At 45.0% G+C, this 19687-nt stretch overlaps 1 protein-coding gene across 26 annotated transcripts in view; it reads left to right on the plus strand.

Annotated features, from left to right (window-relative positions):
• The window catches only part of CELF2 (CUGBP Elav-like family member 2), a 1275464-nt gene that overhangs the window by 1058532 nt on the left and 197245 nt on the right, over positions 1–19687 (plus strand). For all 26 annotated transcript variants that reach the window (XM_086918974.1, XM_086918984.1, XM_086918970.1 and 23 more), the window contains one exon: positions 7845–7979. In XM_086918974.1, coding sequence (XP_086775100.1) covers positions 7845–7979 — 135 coding nt within the window. The remainder of the gene's footprint in view (positions 1–7844; positions 7980–19687) is intronic.

The raw sequence follows: 19687 nt of genomic DNA on the forward strand, positions 1-19687 counted from the left end.
ATCGTGTTGGAGAAAGCACGGCCCCCCACCGTGGTCAATTTGAAACTTGGCATTTGGAATTGGCAAATGTGTGAATGCCTTGCCTTTCCTCTCTGATGACGGGACTCCGGACCTCCCTGAATGACATAACAAACCATAGATCCAGAAGAAGGGACTTATCATCAGGGGTTCACGTGAAATCTTTTTCAGGGAAGTAGAGAACTGAACACCTGCCAATTGGTCTCACTGGTTTTAGCCGTGATCGCACAGGGTACTGAATTGTATTCTTTCAAACTACATTCTTTATAACGCCTGAACTCCCAGGCGGAAGCTTCAAAGCGATGTCGTGGTCACGGGAATGGAGGGAACCGCAGAGAGGTACGAAGGGGAATGGACATACCACTGGAAGCTGCAGATAAATCAAATGCTTGGCTACTGCGAGATGCCAAGTGACTGTTAGAGCGAATTGTTTGATTTTATGTACCTGACAGGGAGCAGCATACACCATAGCGATATCCAAATCTGTTGGTGCAGATAGGTCCCTGGTAACAGAAATATACGGACGGACTCTTCTAGCTGTGGGGACTGAGACGGATTTACACGGCAGAAATGCGTTTTATGTCCACCTGCAACACATAAAAAACGTGCCTAGTCCTGCAGTCTAGAATATACTGTAAGCCTGTGGGACACTGGTGAATTGGGATAGGCAGAAATCAGGTGTCTGGGACAGAAATTAAATCTGAATATTAAATGCATTAAACAAAAAAAAGGTGTTGTCCATTGAAAACAAGCCACTAAAAATCAATAAACAAAGTCTTTATGAGACTTCGGGGTGCTTTGATGGTTTGTTAAGAAAAATGTCTGATGAATTGAAAAATAAAATAAAAGGGAAGCAAACTTCTACATAAGGACAGTCTGGGGAAGTTGGTGTGCGCTGATCTGTGATTTCAGTAACCATGTGTGAGTTGGCCTTCTGTATTAGTGGTTGGCGTGCAGCGGTTACACTGGTAAACATGAAAGACTCAGCTCTGAAGAGAAAAAAAAACTGTCAGCCTAAACATAAGTGATTAAAACATGATTTTCCCATGTGCCTCTCTTCTCTGGGTGTGAGGGTGTTTGCTGGGGGTGGAGGAGGGAGGAAGCTGACAGATAACCATTCCCTTGTGGGATCAGCAAATTAGCGAGGGGGGGGGGGGGTTATGAATTTCTTTCACCATAAAGGGAATCCCTGAGATGAAAGCCTAGCCATACACACAAAACACAAAGAGATCACATACAGAAAACGTGTACTTCCCTGGCAATGAGTGGGTTAATTAGTTTGGGATGAAAAGAAAACGGAAAAAGTGACTGAGAAAGATTTGTTTTTATTATTAAAGCGTCTGGAAAAGTGGTTGTTAATGAAGACTTGCTGGGTTCTATGCTGCTTTGTAGTAACACATAGGCCTACACGTCTGTGCACACACACACAGGTGCCTTTCTGCAGTCGCCACTGTGCACTACGAGACCAGACTTATTGCTGATGTGCTGATGTGTGATAAGTGCAGACTTATTGCTGATGACAAAACTTTACTGCTTTTTAATAGGTCACCACAGCTTTTAAAACTGCTTTGTAGGTGTTAAATTGTACCTGAACTTCACACCCATCTGGCATGTTTTGCATTTTGGGCAGTCGCTGTGTTGTGCCCTAGCGGATTTCTGGTTCATGATATTTATTTTATATAGATGACAGCATAACTAGGCAGGTTCAATGGTCTGGAGCAAAGATCTGGGAGAAAAGGAGAGATTGAAGGAAGAAGGGATGGGAGAAAAGGAAAGATGAAAAGGTGGATGGGTGATGAAGAGAAAGATGGATGGACCATTGGCAAGAAAGGTGAATAGATGGAGACAAAATATAGTGATGGTACTGGGAATGTGTGACACTATATGTGGGCAAGTTAACAGAGTAAGAGCTTGACAAGAGCTGAGCCATTCACTGTCGTTGTTAGAACAGATTCACAATTGCTTTATTAACCTTCCTGCTATCTCAAATTTGGTTGAAAATACACCATTTGCCCACTCTTTTTCCAAAATGTTCACGGGGAGAACCCCCCGAACCCCCTGTAGGTGGTTTGAGCTCGCTCGCTCGCAACATTGCAGTAGGCCCATTGTTTTACGAGCACCACTTTCGAACGTCACCAGCCATCAGTGGAGGATCCTTAAGAAAGATGGAACCAGAACTCACCATCTCACAATTAATGGTGCTGTAGTGTCAATATTACTAAATACGAATTCACTGAGTGAAACTACAGAACAATCTTGTACAGAAGAGTGGCGGCAGAACAGTAAAGAAAATAAAGAACACAAATGTAAGAAACTATCAAAGGGACGTACAGAGCAACACACTTTGCACATACTCTGTGGCAAGACTAGTCAGGACCATGAAAAGATAGGCTGTGCCTCTCAGTCTTCGTTTCTGCCAAGCCTCGTGTCTCTAGACGCCGAAAGTGTCCACTGAGCTTGCAGAGAAGGATTGATTGGATTTCAATATTGGTTCCATGTAGATGACTTTATGCACTGTTCTCATTCACTGGCACCCACAAAATGATGTGCAAAGTGCCTTGGTTAAGTACTAGGATCATTGTAATAAAGCTGTGATGAAGAGGCACATGTTTGTTACACCTATAAGGATGGATGAGAACACCTGTATTGTTGACAGATTCTGATTAAGTCGTTGGTTGATCGTTAACGGTTCAGTCCCCGAACTGACACTTGACTTTGGGGCCTAAAGGCTTATTGGTTTAGATGAGTAGAAAAAACATTCACCTCCTTGAACCAATTTTTATCCCCACCATATTAGTCATGGCTGAAAGTGATTAGCCAAACTCTCACACTAGAAGGTAACTTCCTCGTAGAAGAAAAGACTAGCACATCATTTGCATGTTGCTTGTTGTCCGGCTCAGCTGAAAAGCCCTGGAGTGAATGGGGCATCATATTTACTGACTCAGCATCCAAGGCAGTGTAAATACTATGGGCCTGATTTTGAGTTTGGTGGTGTGGTAGCGGGGCGGCATGCCACTCCCCGCTCCCACATTACCAAACTCAACCACCGATTTCTCATCGGATTACAAGTTGTAATCCGGGCAGGCGGTCCTGCAGCGGCTGGCACACAGTGCTGCCTTCCAAAGGCTTATAGGAGAGCCTTAGAAAGGCATTGCTGTAAGTCAGCCACAGTCAAGCATGACATGTACTGTAAAGTCCATGCCATGCTGAAACTGGGGTTGCATATAGACAGGGGGGCACACCAGGGACCTGCCTGCATGAACCCCTGTGTAGCGAGAAACCAAGGAGGCCCTATAGGCCCCTCTATGTTCCCTCACCACCAGCAGTTTCATGGCGGACTCACCGCCATTACACAGCTGGCAGTGAGGGATCTCGTTATATTCTTGGCAGGGCCTATGCTGCGCCACCGCCACGTATCGCGGATCCCAGGCAGTTACAGTAGTGCAAATGCGTTCTGACTGCCCGAATTGAATTATAATGGAGTGGTCAGTCCACCAGTGCGGCGGTGGCTGGACTGCCACATCTGCGTCACTGTGAGTCTGGCATTCCATAGACTGACAGACTCATTGTTAGGCCCTCATTGTGGGCCTGAAGAGGCTGCCACCACTTCAGCCCAGCTACTACTGGTATCCCTGGCATACTCCAGCATTCACTTCTTGGATATCTCATTTTAATTCCAGGCTCTCAGTTCACAGAGTCGCCGAGAGCCATTTACAGCTGAAGTCTGAGTAATGCAGGTTCAGCCCTCCTTCCTTCATTCATCCATGCCACCTTCTTCTTGTGGCCATAAATCCTTAGGACCGGGTTCCAAAATTGAAATGTCTTTGTTAGTTTCTAGAATTCGTGAAACAGGAGTGGCATATATCATTGGGTTCTCAATCAGTGAATGATTTTACCGTAATGTATCACTGCACTACAGGTCAAACTAAATTGAATATCTTGTGCTGTTGCAAAAAGACAGAAGGGTGAACACTTTCTGACTTATACATTTGCAGAGTTTGTGTACAAATAAATCAAATAAATAAATGTGTGATTCCTGATAGTAATAGTAAATAAGTGCACCATCGCACCACAATTCTGCTTCACCTAGTTTAGCCCTGAAGTTGTGTTTCATAATTTTGGCACTACTTTGGCCCCATTTTAGTAGTTATCAATGTGGTGATGTTGTGAGTTATAGTTAAAAGATTTGCCCCTTAGGTGACCCCCCTCATCCTGCATATTCTGCCGACCATACTGGGTCATAAGTGATGAATTGAAGATCTGCTTCCCAGTTGAACGAACTACTCAGAGAGTGCCATGTAGAGAATTTCAGTGGTTTTCCCTGTCACCCCTGCTCTAACATATTTACATACCCTCTCCAATTGGCACCGTTTTCACTCAAACTCACATCAAATGAAAGGGCTTTCAAACAATATGCAGCAAGTTTAGAGAACATGTCAACAGCTCCATGAAAGAGAGCTTCCTGTGCCCAAATTGGGTTAGATACTCCCATTTGACTGCCCTGCAGATGCTGAGATACCCACATTGACTGGAACCTCGCATTTGATCCCCACATTAATTCTGGGTATCAGGGCTTTAAGTGGGATGAAAAAACTGGGGGGGTCTCTCAAAGGGGCGTGGCCAGTGTAATTAGGGGCGTGGCTTTAAATCACTTACGCAAAAAATCTGTGCTTAGCATAGTGTGCCGCCCGACTTGTATTTTGCTGTTTCTGTCATTGCATCCAGATATTTGATACAAGTAACATCATACCTACAATAAGTAAGTAATATTGGCTTTGTCAATGGTTATTACTTGCAGAAGATAAATAAGCTGCAACTATAACTTGTATACAATATTGACAAAGCTTCCAATTAAATCCTTGGTGACCCTACCACAATGTTGCTGCTCCGGAGTTTCAGAAAGAGAAGGGAAATCCAGAAAGAAAATGACTCTAAAAGGATTTCCCTTCACCCACAACGCTCCCCTGGCATGACGTCATGCCGTAACTTCTCTACTACTGAGAAGTGAGCAGTGTGAGCAGCGCACATCCATGTGCCTGGTGCTGTCTCGAAACGGGACTCTATAAAGCTTTGTTTTGCGCCCTGGCACTTTTTTCCGGACTGCAGTGACAGCAAACAGTGGTCATTGCAGTGCGGGGAAAAAACGGGCTGCCTGTGTCAGGGCTCAAAACAGAGCCCGATAGAGACCCGTTTCGAGGCCCCCTGAAAAAAAATGCCGGTGCTCAGACCCACTTAAAGCCCTGCTGGGTATTTACTTTCAGATATTCATTCCCTGAAAAATCCTCCCCTCCTTCTTTAACCCCACCAATTGGTGATACTTAGAAGGGCCTTGTTGCCTGTGCAATTTACTACTGCAAAAAGACTGAAAAATAAGAGACCAGAATGCCGCTGAATCTGTGGAAAAAAACAACCACATGACACTATTCATGCCAGCACCCCACTGACTCCAAGTGGAGCCAAGAATCAATTTTAAAATATTTTGCACCATACACGTTTTAATCTGGTCAGCGGTTGATAGCCTGTAGAGATGTTATGAGTAGTTGTCACACACCAGGATCAGCAGCTACATCCAAGAACCATGAGTATGTTGATTGTCAAGTTAGTGAGGCCAGCTTTCTCTAATGAGTGAGGATTTCGTCTTTAGAGCTGGTTTAATGTTCATAAAATTGTTATGTGGTCTATTCATTATGTCTTTGTTAATGTTTATCATAAATGTTGTGTTCTTGGCTCTCAGAACCATGAGCCCATGGAATAAAGTCCTGTGAACCACATGGAAGAGAAATGGGGATAGAAATCAGGAGCAATACAAGTGTGCTGGAAACATGAAACAGAATAGTAGTGGAGGGTCAACCCGTCAGCCTTACACAGTGTTTCACAAAGGTTAGGGCCAGTAAGGTCCAGGAGACAGGCATTGCACATTATCCAACTGCAGTGCTTGTCTTGAAATAACACAGAGCTTAATAAAAAGACAGAGGGGAACCTACAAATCTAAAATATTATTCAGCAGGAAACAGACTGAATTTGAGACATAAGGGTTCATTACAATGGCGGACGACTTGAGTCCATTACGGTGGGCGCTGCAGTCTACAGCACCCGCCGTAATGGTAAAAATGCAGGGTTTGCATTTCCCTGCACTATGTGGCAGGCACCATGCAGTGCTAGCCACATAGTGCAGGGAAAAATAGAGGGGCACCATAGGTACCCCCAAGTGCAGTAGGGAAATGCCCCATCTGAAGTGGGTCCCCGAAACGGGCCTCCAAAGTCAATCTCCGCCAGCCTTTCAATGGCAGGTGAACCGCCATTCAAGGCTTGCGGAGATGAAGCATCCTAATATGGTGGACAGTGCCTGTTAGGCAGCGCCACCATTCTAGGTATGCTTTGCGGGTCTGCCAGGCAATCTGAGCAATTGCCTGTGGCGGAGGGATTTCCCATCCGCCAGCAGACCGCCTGCCATCATGTATGGTCGCAATTTGGCGATGAATCCGCCACTGGCAGGCTGCCAGTGGCGGATTCACCACGATCGTAATGATCCCCATAGTCAGGTAAAGCCCATCAGGTATATGTCATACATGTAGCTTCTGGGTGCTTTAACCATTTGGCATGAGAGTTTGAGAATAAGATGTATGTGTGATAGAAGCTGGAAAGGAAATGTTCTGAAAGCCATACATCTTTCATGTTCTTAGCCCTCACATTCCCTGGAGCCACCAAATTCTGGTAGGATATGGAAAAGGTGCATATGTACATACTGGAGATAGTGTTCTGCATAAAATACCCAAATGTCTGGTTGCAGTTGCTCTGCGTTCTGTATCCACCATCTCTCCTCCCTTCCTTATTTTTAATGAATCCCCCTTTGTTCTCCCTTCTCATCTTGATTCCATCGCAGCTTCATTCATGCCTGTTGTGTGTGGCCACCGTTCTAGAATTAAAGAAACACTGAAAAGCTGTAAGCCTACAAAAATCATCGGGACATATGAACTGCATAATAGTGTTTATTCTCCTCCTAATGTTATTGTCCACCGTAATAAGAGCTTTATTAAATTCCAAAAATATTTTCGCAGGTCGCTGTGTGGTGAAGGAAGAATTAAAAAATTAATAAAGTGCCGAGGATTTCTCGGATTAGTTTGACTACCAATTCATATGCACAATGCACACTATCTGCAAATTATGGAAACTTAAATCAGAGTTTAAGAGCAAATAGTGGAAAGATGCCCCACCGCTCTGACCTACTATATATTCTACTCTCCTGTAATAATTAGCTTTTTTTTTTAAAGTAGCAAGATTGTTGCTGAAATCCTGTGGAGCTTTCATAAAAAAGGCATTGACCGCGATGCTGCTGCTTGTTGTGATCTTTCCTTTAAAGCTGTTTGAAAAGTAAAAAGGAGAACAGCTTTAATCAGAAGGTTCATCTACAGATTAGATTTAGTCTCTGGGTAGCCCCTTTAAATACGTGTTTCTTCCCCACCTTGATAGTTCAATCGAGAAACTTTTTTTTAGCCTGCAGAGAATCAATTCGATTAAAACAATATCTTTGTATCACCTCGAAGAATCTTTTTTTTTTATTCTATTGCTTTGTTCTTCAAAGTGTCACATTATCACGTGTTCTCACTTTAAAAGAAAAAAATATATGCCGTTTTATGAGTAACTGCACAGACCATGGGACGTAAGAAATGCCGGGTCTGTACGTGTAAAATGCTTGCCTTGGGACCTGTCTCCGCGGCGCGCGCGCGGCTCGCACGGTTTGATGTGGTAATGAAGCGTTGATCACAGGGAAAGGAGATGAAATGGCCTTTGCTCATTCATTCATTATTATTTTTTTTATCTTCTAGCCGTGGAAGACAGAAAATTGTTCATCGGCATGGTTTCGAAGAAATGCAACGAGAACGACATCAGGGTGATGTTCTCGCCGTTCGGCCAGATAGAAGAGTGCCGGATCCTCCGGGGGCCTGACGGACTGAGCCGAGGTGAGTGCGTGGCCTCCCGGATCCTTCCGCCTTGAGGGCTAATTGGAGCGGTATGTCACCGGCGGGGGATGCGAGCGCGGTGTACGGCCAGAGGTTACCCTGTAATGTGTCCCTGTGGGGTAAAGCGCCCTGCGTAAACCTGTCAAACACATGGAAAATGGTCACCTTTGATTTGTATGGCTATTGAGGGGGGCAGGCCGTAATAAGGTGCACCCCCTTCCACACACATATGCTACTGCTGTAGTCTCCCTTTAAAGACGCCGTTTGCTAATGTGTGTCAACCTCCCACGCGAGGGCACCAACAGGGTCTGCCTGTTCTTTAAGGACAGAGGAAACTCATGTTATCTTATGCTTTTCAACCTTCAATACACAATAAATTGATAATTTATTTTTCCAATCGGCAACCATTGCAGGGAAAATAAATGTATCACAATAAAAACGTGTAGAGTAACTGCACTAATAATGACACATTCACACCTATATTATTACAGTGAAAAGGTCACATTCAGGGTTATTACCACAATACAGCAGAATTGACTTGAGAAATGCATGTTTAGCTGCCTCACACTTTGATTGTAAGAATTACCATATGCAGGGAAAGAACTCTTATTAGTCACACATCTCTTCTTTGTGATTTTATTTTGATGCACACATTTAACTACTTGCATTCTGGTTTTGGTTTTGTTAGAAGTAAACATGAAAAAATGACATGTCGTAAAAAATATATGCAGATGTGCAGAGTATAACTTGCTTTTTATTAATATTGATGTGGCAAGGGGGGGTTCATCATAACTTATTTGAAGCTTCACCTCTCATGAGTCATGGTCCCTTACCTTCACTAGACAATGGTAATTAAGAGCATAGTACATTCTGCACATTTGCGTGTACATATGTGTGTATATATATATATATATATATATATATATATATATATTATGAAAAATAAGAAGCAGAAAACTCTGGGTAGTTACATTTAGGTGGAAAGCAGCTCCTGTGTGTAGCACCCTCAACACCAGCGTCACAGCACTCCCCCTCAAATGTCTGCTTTTCTATCAAAGTCGATGCCGAGATAGAAAGGGGAAAAGTCTTTTACTATTTACACTGTGCTATCAATGCCGAGCTGTAAAATGGCAAAAGCCTTTTACCACTACAGGCACAATATTACAGCTTTGAATTGGTAAAATACCAACCAAGCCAACCTGAAATGAATACAAGCAACCCCTGCCACGTATTTCGCTCTCATTAGAGCTCTTCAGAGAGGTACAGCCTTGTCCAGACACAATGGAGCACCCAGTAGAAGTCAAAACAATACCCTTTCGGGCTTAGAGTGCCAAATAAATTATACAAAATAAGAAGCAGAGACCTCTGGGTAGTTCTCAAGTTTAAATGAAAAGCAGCTCCTGTATAGAGCACCCTCAATAGCAACGACACTCTAAGTTTGCTCACCTCAAATGTCTGCTTTTCTTTCAAAGTCCTTATTTACACTTGCCACTTCCCCTACCACACATTTCCCTAGTCCAGGATAGGTTGCCACCACTGTGGCATTCCTTTTTTTTTTCTCTGAATTGTATCTCACTATTTCTTGTCTAGTCTGCCCTTTATGTCTAGTACATCAAGGAGAAAGAGGATAAAACAGGAGCGGCAGCCATAGAATCTCACAACTCACACCCTTAGGAGTAAAGAATTATGGGAATCAATGAACAAAGTGTACTTTTTCCATGTATGAAGGCGTTATCCAGTATTATGGGTATCTTTCATAGATTCACATGCCTGAATCATTCCCCGTCGTCGGGGTGGGAGTCCCCGGTACATAACAATAGTAATATCATATAGACATATACATACTAATAGGCCAGAGGCTTACATCAGTAACCTATCTAAGTCCTTTTGTAAAAAGGACCAAACTTTGGCCAGGAGCCAATCAGCTACTACCACCCTCTAGAACCTTCCTGGAAGGAGCCCTAGACCCTCAGATTTTCTACCGCACGTCGTGCTAAGGGAGTCTCCACTGAGCTCCGCTCAGCTTTCTAGTATTTCTGGATTTATTCCATATTTTCTCACAGAACGTATTCTTGTGGAGGAGTACTACAGTCCACCATGTCTGACACTCCTAAAGAAGGGCTCTTTAGACCCTGTGCTTCATGCAGCAAGTTGAGACTACATGTGGATGACAGGCATGAAGACTAACCCTTCTGTTTCTATCCTGACCACTCTGCGAAGGATTGCAAAGTCTGCCGCAGTTTCTCTGCCAAGACCCTGAAGGACAGAGAGGGGCGCCTGCTTTTATGGCTCAAGAGACTTAAAGAGAAAGATCAGACAGTCTCTTCAGGTGAGAGCGAGTGTTACTTTAGGAGCTCACACTCCTCCTCCAAAAAACCCAGACCGTCATCTCCAGACCGGTCTGCAAAGCCACCTCAAAAGAAGACGCCCAAGTCTTCAGAGGTTCATCCACAGGCCATGGCAGGGAAGAGTTCTCTTCAGGATACCACCTTCAAGAAGCCTTTGCTGGTAACTTCGGCCATGTCTGTGACGACGTCGCCAGCAACTATATCTACGTCGACGGCATCGTCCTTCTCCGCCATGACGACTACCACGGCATCGTCGTTGACGGGTAGGTCTATTATATCTGTCATTGCTATTAAAAAATCGTCGATGACGCCGCCGTTGACGACCTCTAACACGTTGACGAAAGCAAAGTCATCGTCGTCGACGAGAGTCACATCAGTGTTAACAACATCCTCATCGACGGCCTCTAAGGCACCATTGACGGCTCCATCGTCGACGAAGTCATCGACATCGACACCAGCGTCGACGAAGCCATCGACGTCGACGCGATCGTCGACAAAGCCATCAACGACAGGTCCAGCGTCGACACTGCCGTTGACGAAGAAACAACCGTCGACGCTGCCGTCGACAGCATCGTCGTCGATGAAGACAACAGAGACATCTGCTATGGCCGTAGACGCTCCACCGTCGACGACCACCCCGTTGACGGGCTCGTCGACGACAGAGTCCCCTTCGCTGAGGTACTCTTACACACACTACAGACTGACAACGAGTACTTTAACGCCAGACTTGACGTCGCCTAGCGGAGTCAAGCCACTGCCACCGGCCCATCTGCTGGACACAGAGGATTCTGATGACGGTTCAATGTTCCAAACTGCGACAAGTCCATGAGAACTCCACGTTAAGGTCCATGAAAGCTCAGACTGTGAAGACCTGGACCAGGATGAAGGGCGATATCAGGAGGAATGTCAAATTACTCCGCCTCCTTCTTCACAACCTATGGTGTGCCTCCCAGCATCAATAGTGACGGACCTGCAATTTCTCATAGCGGACTACAAGCAACGGTTTCCGCCCACTCCGCCTCCTCCAGTAAATCAACCTACACCTGTGATACCTCACCAACTTCCTCGCCCTAGACCACCTCCACTGGTCATTTGTCAAGATCCTGTCACTTTACCACCTCTACCTTCTGATGATGAAGAGGAAGTAGTAGAAGAAGAGGGACAGCAAGAGGAAGGAGAAATACAGGACGATGAATGGAATAACTATGTTATTCAGGATCCGGCATCCCCTGACCAGGCACAGGTGGATTCACCCCCAGAGGATATCGGGGGGTTTCATAATATTGTGGAAAGGGCTGCAGCAAGATTTAAAATCCAAATGACCACTCAAACCCAGGATTGCTTCCTGTATGACTTTAAAGAGCCATTCAAGAAGCCTGTGCGATCCATCCCTATTATTGATTACATCTGGAATCAGGGGGTGAAGATAATGAATAACCCCTCATCTCTGCTTCCAGTTCCGCCCAGGCTCGACAAGAAATATAAGGCCCCAGACACAGCTCCGGCATGCCTTATAGGCCAAACTAAACCGGACTCTGTTATTACGCTGGCTGCACAGCGTAAATCTAGTAATCCGTCGGCCGCGCTGACTGCGCCACCAGATAAGGAAGGCTGTAAACTAGATAATATTGGTAAAAAGTTTTCATCCATGTCGGCCCTTTCTATCCGGGCGGCAAACTCACTGGCCCTCTTAGGACGATACAATCACCAGATGTGGGCGGATATTGCCCCATATTTCGGAGCAATACCAGAAGAACAAAAAGAAGAGGCAAAGAAGATACTCCTTGAAGGTGAGCGATCCGCCTCGGAAATGATAGATGTGACGATGGATATTGCCTCTACAGGATTTAGACAGATGGCAGGGGCAGCAGTCCTAAGGCGCCAGGGGTGGCTTAAAGCCACATCGTTCCGGCCTGAGGTACAGACCAAGGTACTGGGCATGCCGTTCGATGGAGTACTGCTCTTTTGGGAGCATATAGATGAGATGCTGCAGGGTATCAAAAAGGATACAGAGACCGCGAAAGTCCTGGGTACTCTCCAGTATAAAAATACTTCCTTTCGGGGCTCCAGAGGAAGAGGACAACAGACAAGAGGTGGCTATCAGGGATACAAAACCTCCTATGGCTCATCACAGCAATACAAGCCGCAATACCAGCAGAGACAGCAACAAGGCCACTCATCGTACAACAAGTCTTCCTTTCGAGGACGAGTAGGAAAAAAGGACACAGCCAGAAGGCAATGACCTCTTTCTCCCACATGCCTCCACTTTTTCTCCGCATTACGCAGTTGGAGGGAAAATATCGAACTTCCTCCACAATTGGCAAAAAATCACAACGGATCGTTGGGTTCTCCAGCTGGTTCGGTTCGGACATACTTTGGAGTTCGTAAAGACTCCTCCTCCGAACCCCCCACGTCCTATGCAGCACAAGAATCTCCATCTCCTTCAAAAATAACTCTTACTAATGCTCCAGAAAAGAGCCTTAGAAAGAGTTCCCCGAGGTCAGAGGGGGAAAGGATTCTACTCCCGATTCTTCCTAATGCGAAAAAAGAAGAAAAAATGGAGACCTATATTGGACCTAAGAAGCCTCAACAGATACCTCAAGAAACAATCGTTCCGTATGGTATCCATTCAAGAGGTGTTACAGCTACTCAATTCCAAAGATTTCATAGTGTCCTTAGACCTCCAGGACGCCTACTTTCACATACTGATCCACAAGAGTCACCGACAATTCCTGAGATTTGTGGTGGCGGTAAGGCACTACCAATTCAGAGTGTTGGCATTTGGCCTGAAGTCGGCACCACGCATTTTTACAAAATGCCTGTCTCCTGTGGCAGCGTACCTTCGCCAACTCCATCACCAGGTTTTCCCCTACTTGGACGACTGGCTCGTCAAGGCTCCTACTCTGGTAGGCGTAACCAGATCTTCCAACGCCCGTCTTCAACTCTTTGAGAGCCTAGGACTTACGCTCAACCAGGAAAAGTCTGACCTTCAACCATCGCAACGTCTCACCATCCTTGGAGCAACTCTGGACACACGCCAGGGAAAGGCCTTCCCTTCACAGGAGCGTAAAATCAAACTAAGATCTCTGGCAAGCCGAGTTCGGACCAAAAAGACCATCAAGGTGTGACTCTTCAAATCATTGTTGGGGATGATGTCCTCCAATATCCTACTAATTCCACACTGCAGCCTCCGTATGCGCCCATTACAGGAAGCGTTGTCATCTCAGTGGATCCAGTGCTCGGGGTCCTTCGACGATCTGATCAAGATCACGCCATTCATGACGCAGGCCCTGCACCGGCGGCTTCAAACAAAAAATCTGAACCAGGGCCTTCCATTCCTGCTTCCAATATCACCTCACGTAATAACAACAGATGCCTCGTTGGAAGGTTGGGGTGCGTTCCTGCAGGAGCTCCGGATCAACGGCCAATGGTCATTGGCAGAAAAGCAGCTGCACATCAACCTGATTGAGTTGAGGGCAGTATACCTGGCACTTCGAGCATTTCTGCCTCGGATCAGGAACTCCCCAGTGCTTGTGAGAACCGACACCACCACCACAATGCACTATTTGAACAAACAAGGGGGTACTCGATCGATGACGTTGTCTCAAGAATCTCAACGAATTTGGAAATGGCTACTCCAACACAACATTTCTCTTCGAGCCGAGTATGTCCCAGGGGCAGACAATACCCTGGCGGACTCTCTAAGCAGACAACGCTCCATTTGCCACGAGTGGGAGCTCAACCAACATGCTCTCATCGCAGTGCTCTCCCGCTGGGGCACACCTCACCTGGACCTGTTTCCGACGGAAATCAACGCAAAATGCCAACATTATGCAAGCTGGCTTCCCCAGACAGGATCTCTCGGTGATGCATTTTCGAACGCATAGTGCAACGTCTTTGCTTACGCATTTCGTCCATTTCCCCTGATTCCCAGGGTTCTCCGGAAACTGAAAACAGAGCATTGCACCCTGATCCTGGTAGCCCCAGCGTGGCCACGCCAACACTGGTTTACAGAACTCCACCTTCTATCACTGGAGCCGCTTATTCCATTCAGGCCATACCCGAATCTCCTCACTATGAACCAGGGGCAAGTCCAGCATCCATATCCGGCATCTCTCAGATTATAGGCTTGGCTCCTGAGTTTAGAGAGTTCCAGGACTTAGATATTCCTCAAGTGTGCAGAGCAGTCTTGGCCCGGGCCTGGGTTGACAGTACCAACAAGACGTATTCCCTTAAGTGGAAGAGTTTCTGTATGTGGTGTAAAGCTAACAAACTGCATCCATTTTCGTCATCTCCGGCGCAAATGCTGCCTTACTTACTTCACCTGGCTAACTCGGGATTGGCCCACGCCTCAATAAAGGTCCACCTGGCGGCCATCTCTCGATTTAGGCGCTCTTCGTCTGGAACGTCACTATGGTCCAATAGATTGGTCAAGCAATTTCTGAAGGGGTTATTCAGAACATTCCCTCCAGTGAGACCGTTACCACCTATGTGGCAACTCAACATTGTCTTGACTCAGTTGATGAAACACCCCTTTGAGCCAATTCATAAAGCAGATATCAAATACTTGTCATAGAAGACGGCTCTCTTATTGGCTCTCACGTCAGCAAGGAGAGTAAGTGAGCTTCAGGCTTTATCTATTCAGGACCCTTTCCTTCTGTTCAAACAGGACAGAGCCATCTTAAGGACCAATCCTAAGTTCATACCAAAGGTTCCGTCTACTTTTCAACTCAATGAACCTATTGTTCTAAAATCTTTCTTTCCAAATCCATCCACAGCAGCGGAGAGATCTCTCCACTCCTTAGACCTAAAGAGATGTCTGAAGTTCTACATCCATAGGACGGAACAGTTTCGAAAATCCAGCCAATTATTCATTGCCTTTAGCAGGCCCAGGAAAGGTCATCCGTTGACAAAGCAGAGTATTTCAAGATGGATCTCTGCGGCCATCGCCTTCTGCCACCAACAAGCGGGACATCCTCTGCCTTCCAAAGTTCGGGCTCATTCCACAAGAGCAGTCTCCACTTCCATGGCGCTCTTTGCTGGGGTGCCCATTGTCGACATTTGTAGAGCGGCGACATGGAAGACACCACATACGTTCACCAGGCACTGCTGCTTGGACTCAGAACTTATGAAGGATGCAGCAGTGGGACAAGCGGTGCTCCGTCATATATTTCATTAGAAGTGAGCCTTCTTCCTCTCATCCCACCTTCCTATTGCCTTCTTGCACATTTCTTCCTCCTGATAATGTTTCCAGGTTCATGGTATTGCACTAATGATAAGGTATTATTAAGTGTCTTACATGGTGTATTATACGAAATGTGCTGACTATTGCGTGCTACTCTGATTCAGGCATGTGAATCTATGAAAGATACCCATAATACTGGATAAGAAATGTGTTACCTGTAACTGCAGTTATCCAGTATTGGTATCTTTCATAGATTCACATGCAACCCACCCGCCTCCCCTGGAAGGGCTCACCTTGATTCTCTCAGTAGGTACTACTTAGCACTGTGCTTACGAAAATCTGAGGGACTAGTGCTCCTTCCAGGAAGGTTCTAGAGGGTGGTAGTAGCTGATTGGCTCCTGGCCAAACTTTGATCCTTTTTACAAAAGGACTTAGATAGGTTACTAATGTGAGGCCTCTGGCCTATTAGTATATATATGTCTATATGACATTACTATGTTATGTACCGGGGACTCCCACCCCGACAACGGGGAAGGATTCAGGCATGTGAATCTATGAAAGATACCAATACTGGATAACTGCAGTTACAGGTAAGTAACGCATTTCTTTCTTGTCAAGGAGACTCTCTCCCATAAAGGGCAGTGTATGCTTCTGAACTGAAACCTACTTTTAAGGGGAATATATTTATCCTAATGGGAGCTAGCATTCTGCAAACATAGTTTATGCAGCTTATGGTGTCTTACTGGAACCGGCTATATTGGTTATTGTACTTTAAGCCAGTTTGGGGGTGTTGAAGTTTGCCCTGATAGGAGTGGAAAAAAGATAAACTTGTGATTGCAGCTACCAGAGGTATAAAGCAGGCTCCACAAACTGATTTGTCTTTAGGGAACTAAGGGTATTTTCTAAAAAAAATCATGGAGATTGCGATAGAGTCTGAATTTGTGCTGTGCTGCACTAGATGGTACCACAGTAAGGGATATTACATGCCCTTCACCCCAAAGACATCATAGAAGTTGACATCAGACAGTCTTTCAACTTGGTGCAACAATAGGATGTGATTGAAAAAAATATAAGAAGAATGAAACTAATAGATTCAAAATCTCACAGGAGAAAATGAACGGAGTCAGTGGTAGGAGCGTATGAGTCACAGTTGCTACCTCTAGGTGCCGCTGACACCAGTCACTGTGCCATGGAATGTATTCCCATCCTTGGTTTGTGCCTTTGCATAGGGAATGCAACTGCGTTACTGGCGTAACGAAACTTGAGGGGGCCTCCCTGCAAGGCACGTGGAGGGGCCCCCTCTGGGCTCCATCAGGAGCTCAGCTGCCCAAGTGCTGTGCTGAGAGGGCCCCCTGGAGCTTGGGGCCCCCGCACCGCAGGGACCTGTGTTACGCCCTTGATCTGCTTATTGGTATGATATCCAGGCACAGATACCACAAAAGGAAACATGGTTGATTGACCCTGTCAAAATTAAACTCTGTGACCTTCTACTTAAAGGCAGATATCTAGGTTGGCTGGGTTACATCACTGAGCTATTTTATAGGCAATCATGAACAAAAACGGATCTCTTGTAGAGTAAACCCCATTTTAAGCTATTGTTCTTTGTCTTGCACGAAGCATGGAATTTAACCCTGGGTGTCATACTCCGCTCCGCTAGCGGAGTTTGCAGTGTTTTACCAACTCCGCGCTCAGCTGGGATCGCGAAGTTGAGGTAAAACTCTGACTCCGTGGTGGAGCGGAGTACACCCTTCAGCCCCTGCAAAAAATGGTGAAATAAAACCACTTACCTTCTCTCCACCCAAGTGTTTTTTTTTACCCTTTTTAAAAAATATTTTTTGGGACGGGGCAGAGTTGGGTGGAATTCCAAAGAGTATTTTTTTGACTCTGTGGAACTCTGCGGAGTGCCACTCTGCATACTCCGCCCTGGCATAATGGAATTCACGTCTCCTGTGTACAGGAATAAGGAAAAGAACAGAAGGGTGGTTCATAAGTTGCTAGTATTACCACCCAACCTACTTTATATTCACTCTCACTACGTAACTCCATAGATGTTCAAACAAGAGAAGTCGGTTAGCATGGTCCTTTACAAAATGTAAAAGGTATTTTCAAAATTTCTGGGACAGAACAGTAATTTTACTTTTTTAGCTAATACTAAGCTTGAAATCAGGTTAACATTGCCCTAGAGAAAATCCTACCTGCTGCATTGATCAGTTCTTCTTTGGACATTGTGGACTGTAGCAACGGATTAATTTATCTGTAACAAAAACAACTCAAGATAGCAATCAGAGCAATGAAATGTAATTCAATCATAGACAAAACTGCAGTAGAAATCTCCAGCTAAAGAGGTACAGGGTTAAGATGAGGCAGAATATGTCTGCTGGTCCTCATCCCACTGACGCTGGAGTGTAGCATCTTGCAGTGCAAAACCAGCGCTCAGTTACTTGGCCGTCAAGGTAAACACTTCCATTAATGTAGCGTTTCAGTTAAGATGACAAGTGAAATAGATATGCTCCAAAATCTTGTATGTGGCAGGGCAACCTGCTTCCCTGGGATTCTGCCTGTCGGTGGAAATTACTTCGAGACCCCTTCTGCAGTCAATCACGTCTCAGTAGTGGAAGGTTAGAAGGCTGTCTTTCATGACGAGTCAAATCCCGCCCTTTGCTTTCTATTAGCATTCTCTGTCTCTCAGGAAATGCAGATATTAAATTATCAGAGGGTGGATGTTACAGGTTGGCAAGGTTTACAAATTGCCTATTTTTCCACTGGATAGCTTCGGAGAGACAATGACAGTCATGTATGCTCTCTGACTGCAAGAGGGTGGTGTTTTTTCCTCCATTTTCAGCCTTTTTTCCTTTCAGCGCAGATCTTCTATTGAATACGCATACAGCTATACTTTCTGAGAAAATCAGCACGTTTGTAAAAGTTACTACTTTTTAAATTCAGACCTGATCTAGCAAAAAAAAGAATCCTGAGATGTAACAAGTTGCATTCAACATTTTTAATTACACTCATAAAATATATATTTATCCCCACAAACAGCACCAAGGTAACAACAGTATTGCCGTACAAAACCAGCTTTGTGTCTGTACAGAGTATACCTATATATATAGGGCGTAATTTGTAAAATAATAAGACTGGACTATGAGAATGTCTTGTACCTGGAGGTGGTAAAAGCACTACTCAAACGCCTCCAGATTGTGCAAAATGCTGCTGCACGTCTCTTGCTTCACCGCCCAAGTTTTCCTATACAGCTAGTATGTTAAGGACTCTTCACAGGCTACCCATTGAAAAGCATGTACAATTTAAGTCATTGTGAAATATGCATAAATGCATATCAAACAGCGGACCTCTTTATCTTAGATCATTGGCATCTTGGAATTCTTTGCACGCCCGTTACGCTCTAGTCATTTGAGGCTGGTCTTAATTCCTTGAATCAAGACTACTCACCAAGGAGGCTAAGTATTCAACTATTTCAGCCCAAGACGATTGGCCTTCAACACTGAGAAAATGTGACATACTCCCTGTATTTCGGAAACTTTTAAAAACCTGATTGTTTCCATCGTCAGATCCTTTTTATCAGTCTCCCTTCTTACACTGTACTGTAAAGAGAGCCATTACTGTCATGAGCTTAGCTTTGGGAAACCTTTTTTAGGTAGTAATGCGCTTTACAAAATATACATAATAATAATAATACCGGGGCCCAAAGTTTTGCTCTAAAGCCCAAGGCAGCTGCCATCGAAGGTCAGCGTACTGAATACCCAAGGCTGTGCAGCTTGATTTCACTTCATGCCTCTTTAATTCACCGCCAGGCACTTCCTGTCTCTTTACCTCTCGCTTTTTCATCCCTACTTTCTCTTTGTCTCTGTTTTTCAGTTTTTCTCTTCTTTCTTCCTTTCCCCTTTTGTATTCTCCTCTTTCTTGCTCTTGATCCAAGTCTTATGTGGAAAAAATGGTCTGGTTCCTAAAAATAAGTGCCAGTGGGCCGCACCTGAAAGCTCCGCCTCAAATTAATATAGATATATCTATATTACCCTATTATAGTTAGGTCAGCTGTTGCATGGGAAAAGCATTTTTTGTGTTGCTAATAACTTTATACAGTTTGACAAATCTCCACGAAATTTTCCAAAAAGTTCAACTTTCTGACTAGTTTGTGCTTGCAAAGTTTCAGGGTGATC

The sequence above is a fragment of the Lissotriton vulgaris genome, chromosome 1_1, assembly GCF_964263255.1.
Source record: "Lissotriton vulgaris chromosome 1_1, aLisVul1.2, whole genome shotgun sequence".
NCBI classification, from domain to species: Eukaryota; Metazoa; Chordata; class Amphibia; order Caudata; family Salamandridae; genus Lissotriton; species Lissotriton vulgaris.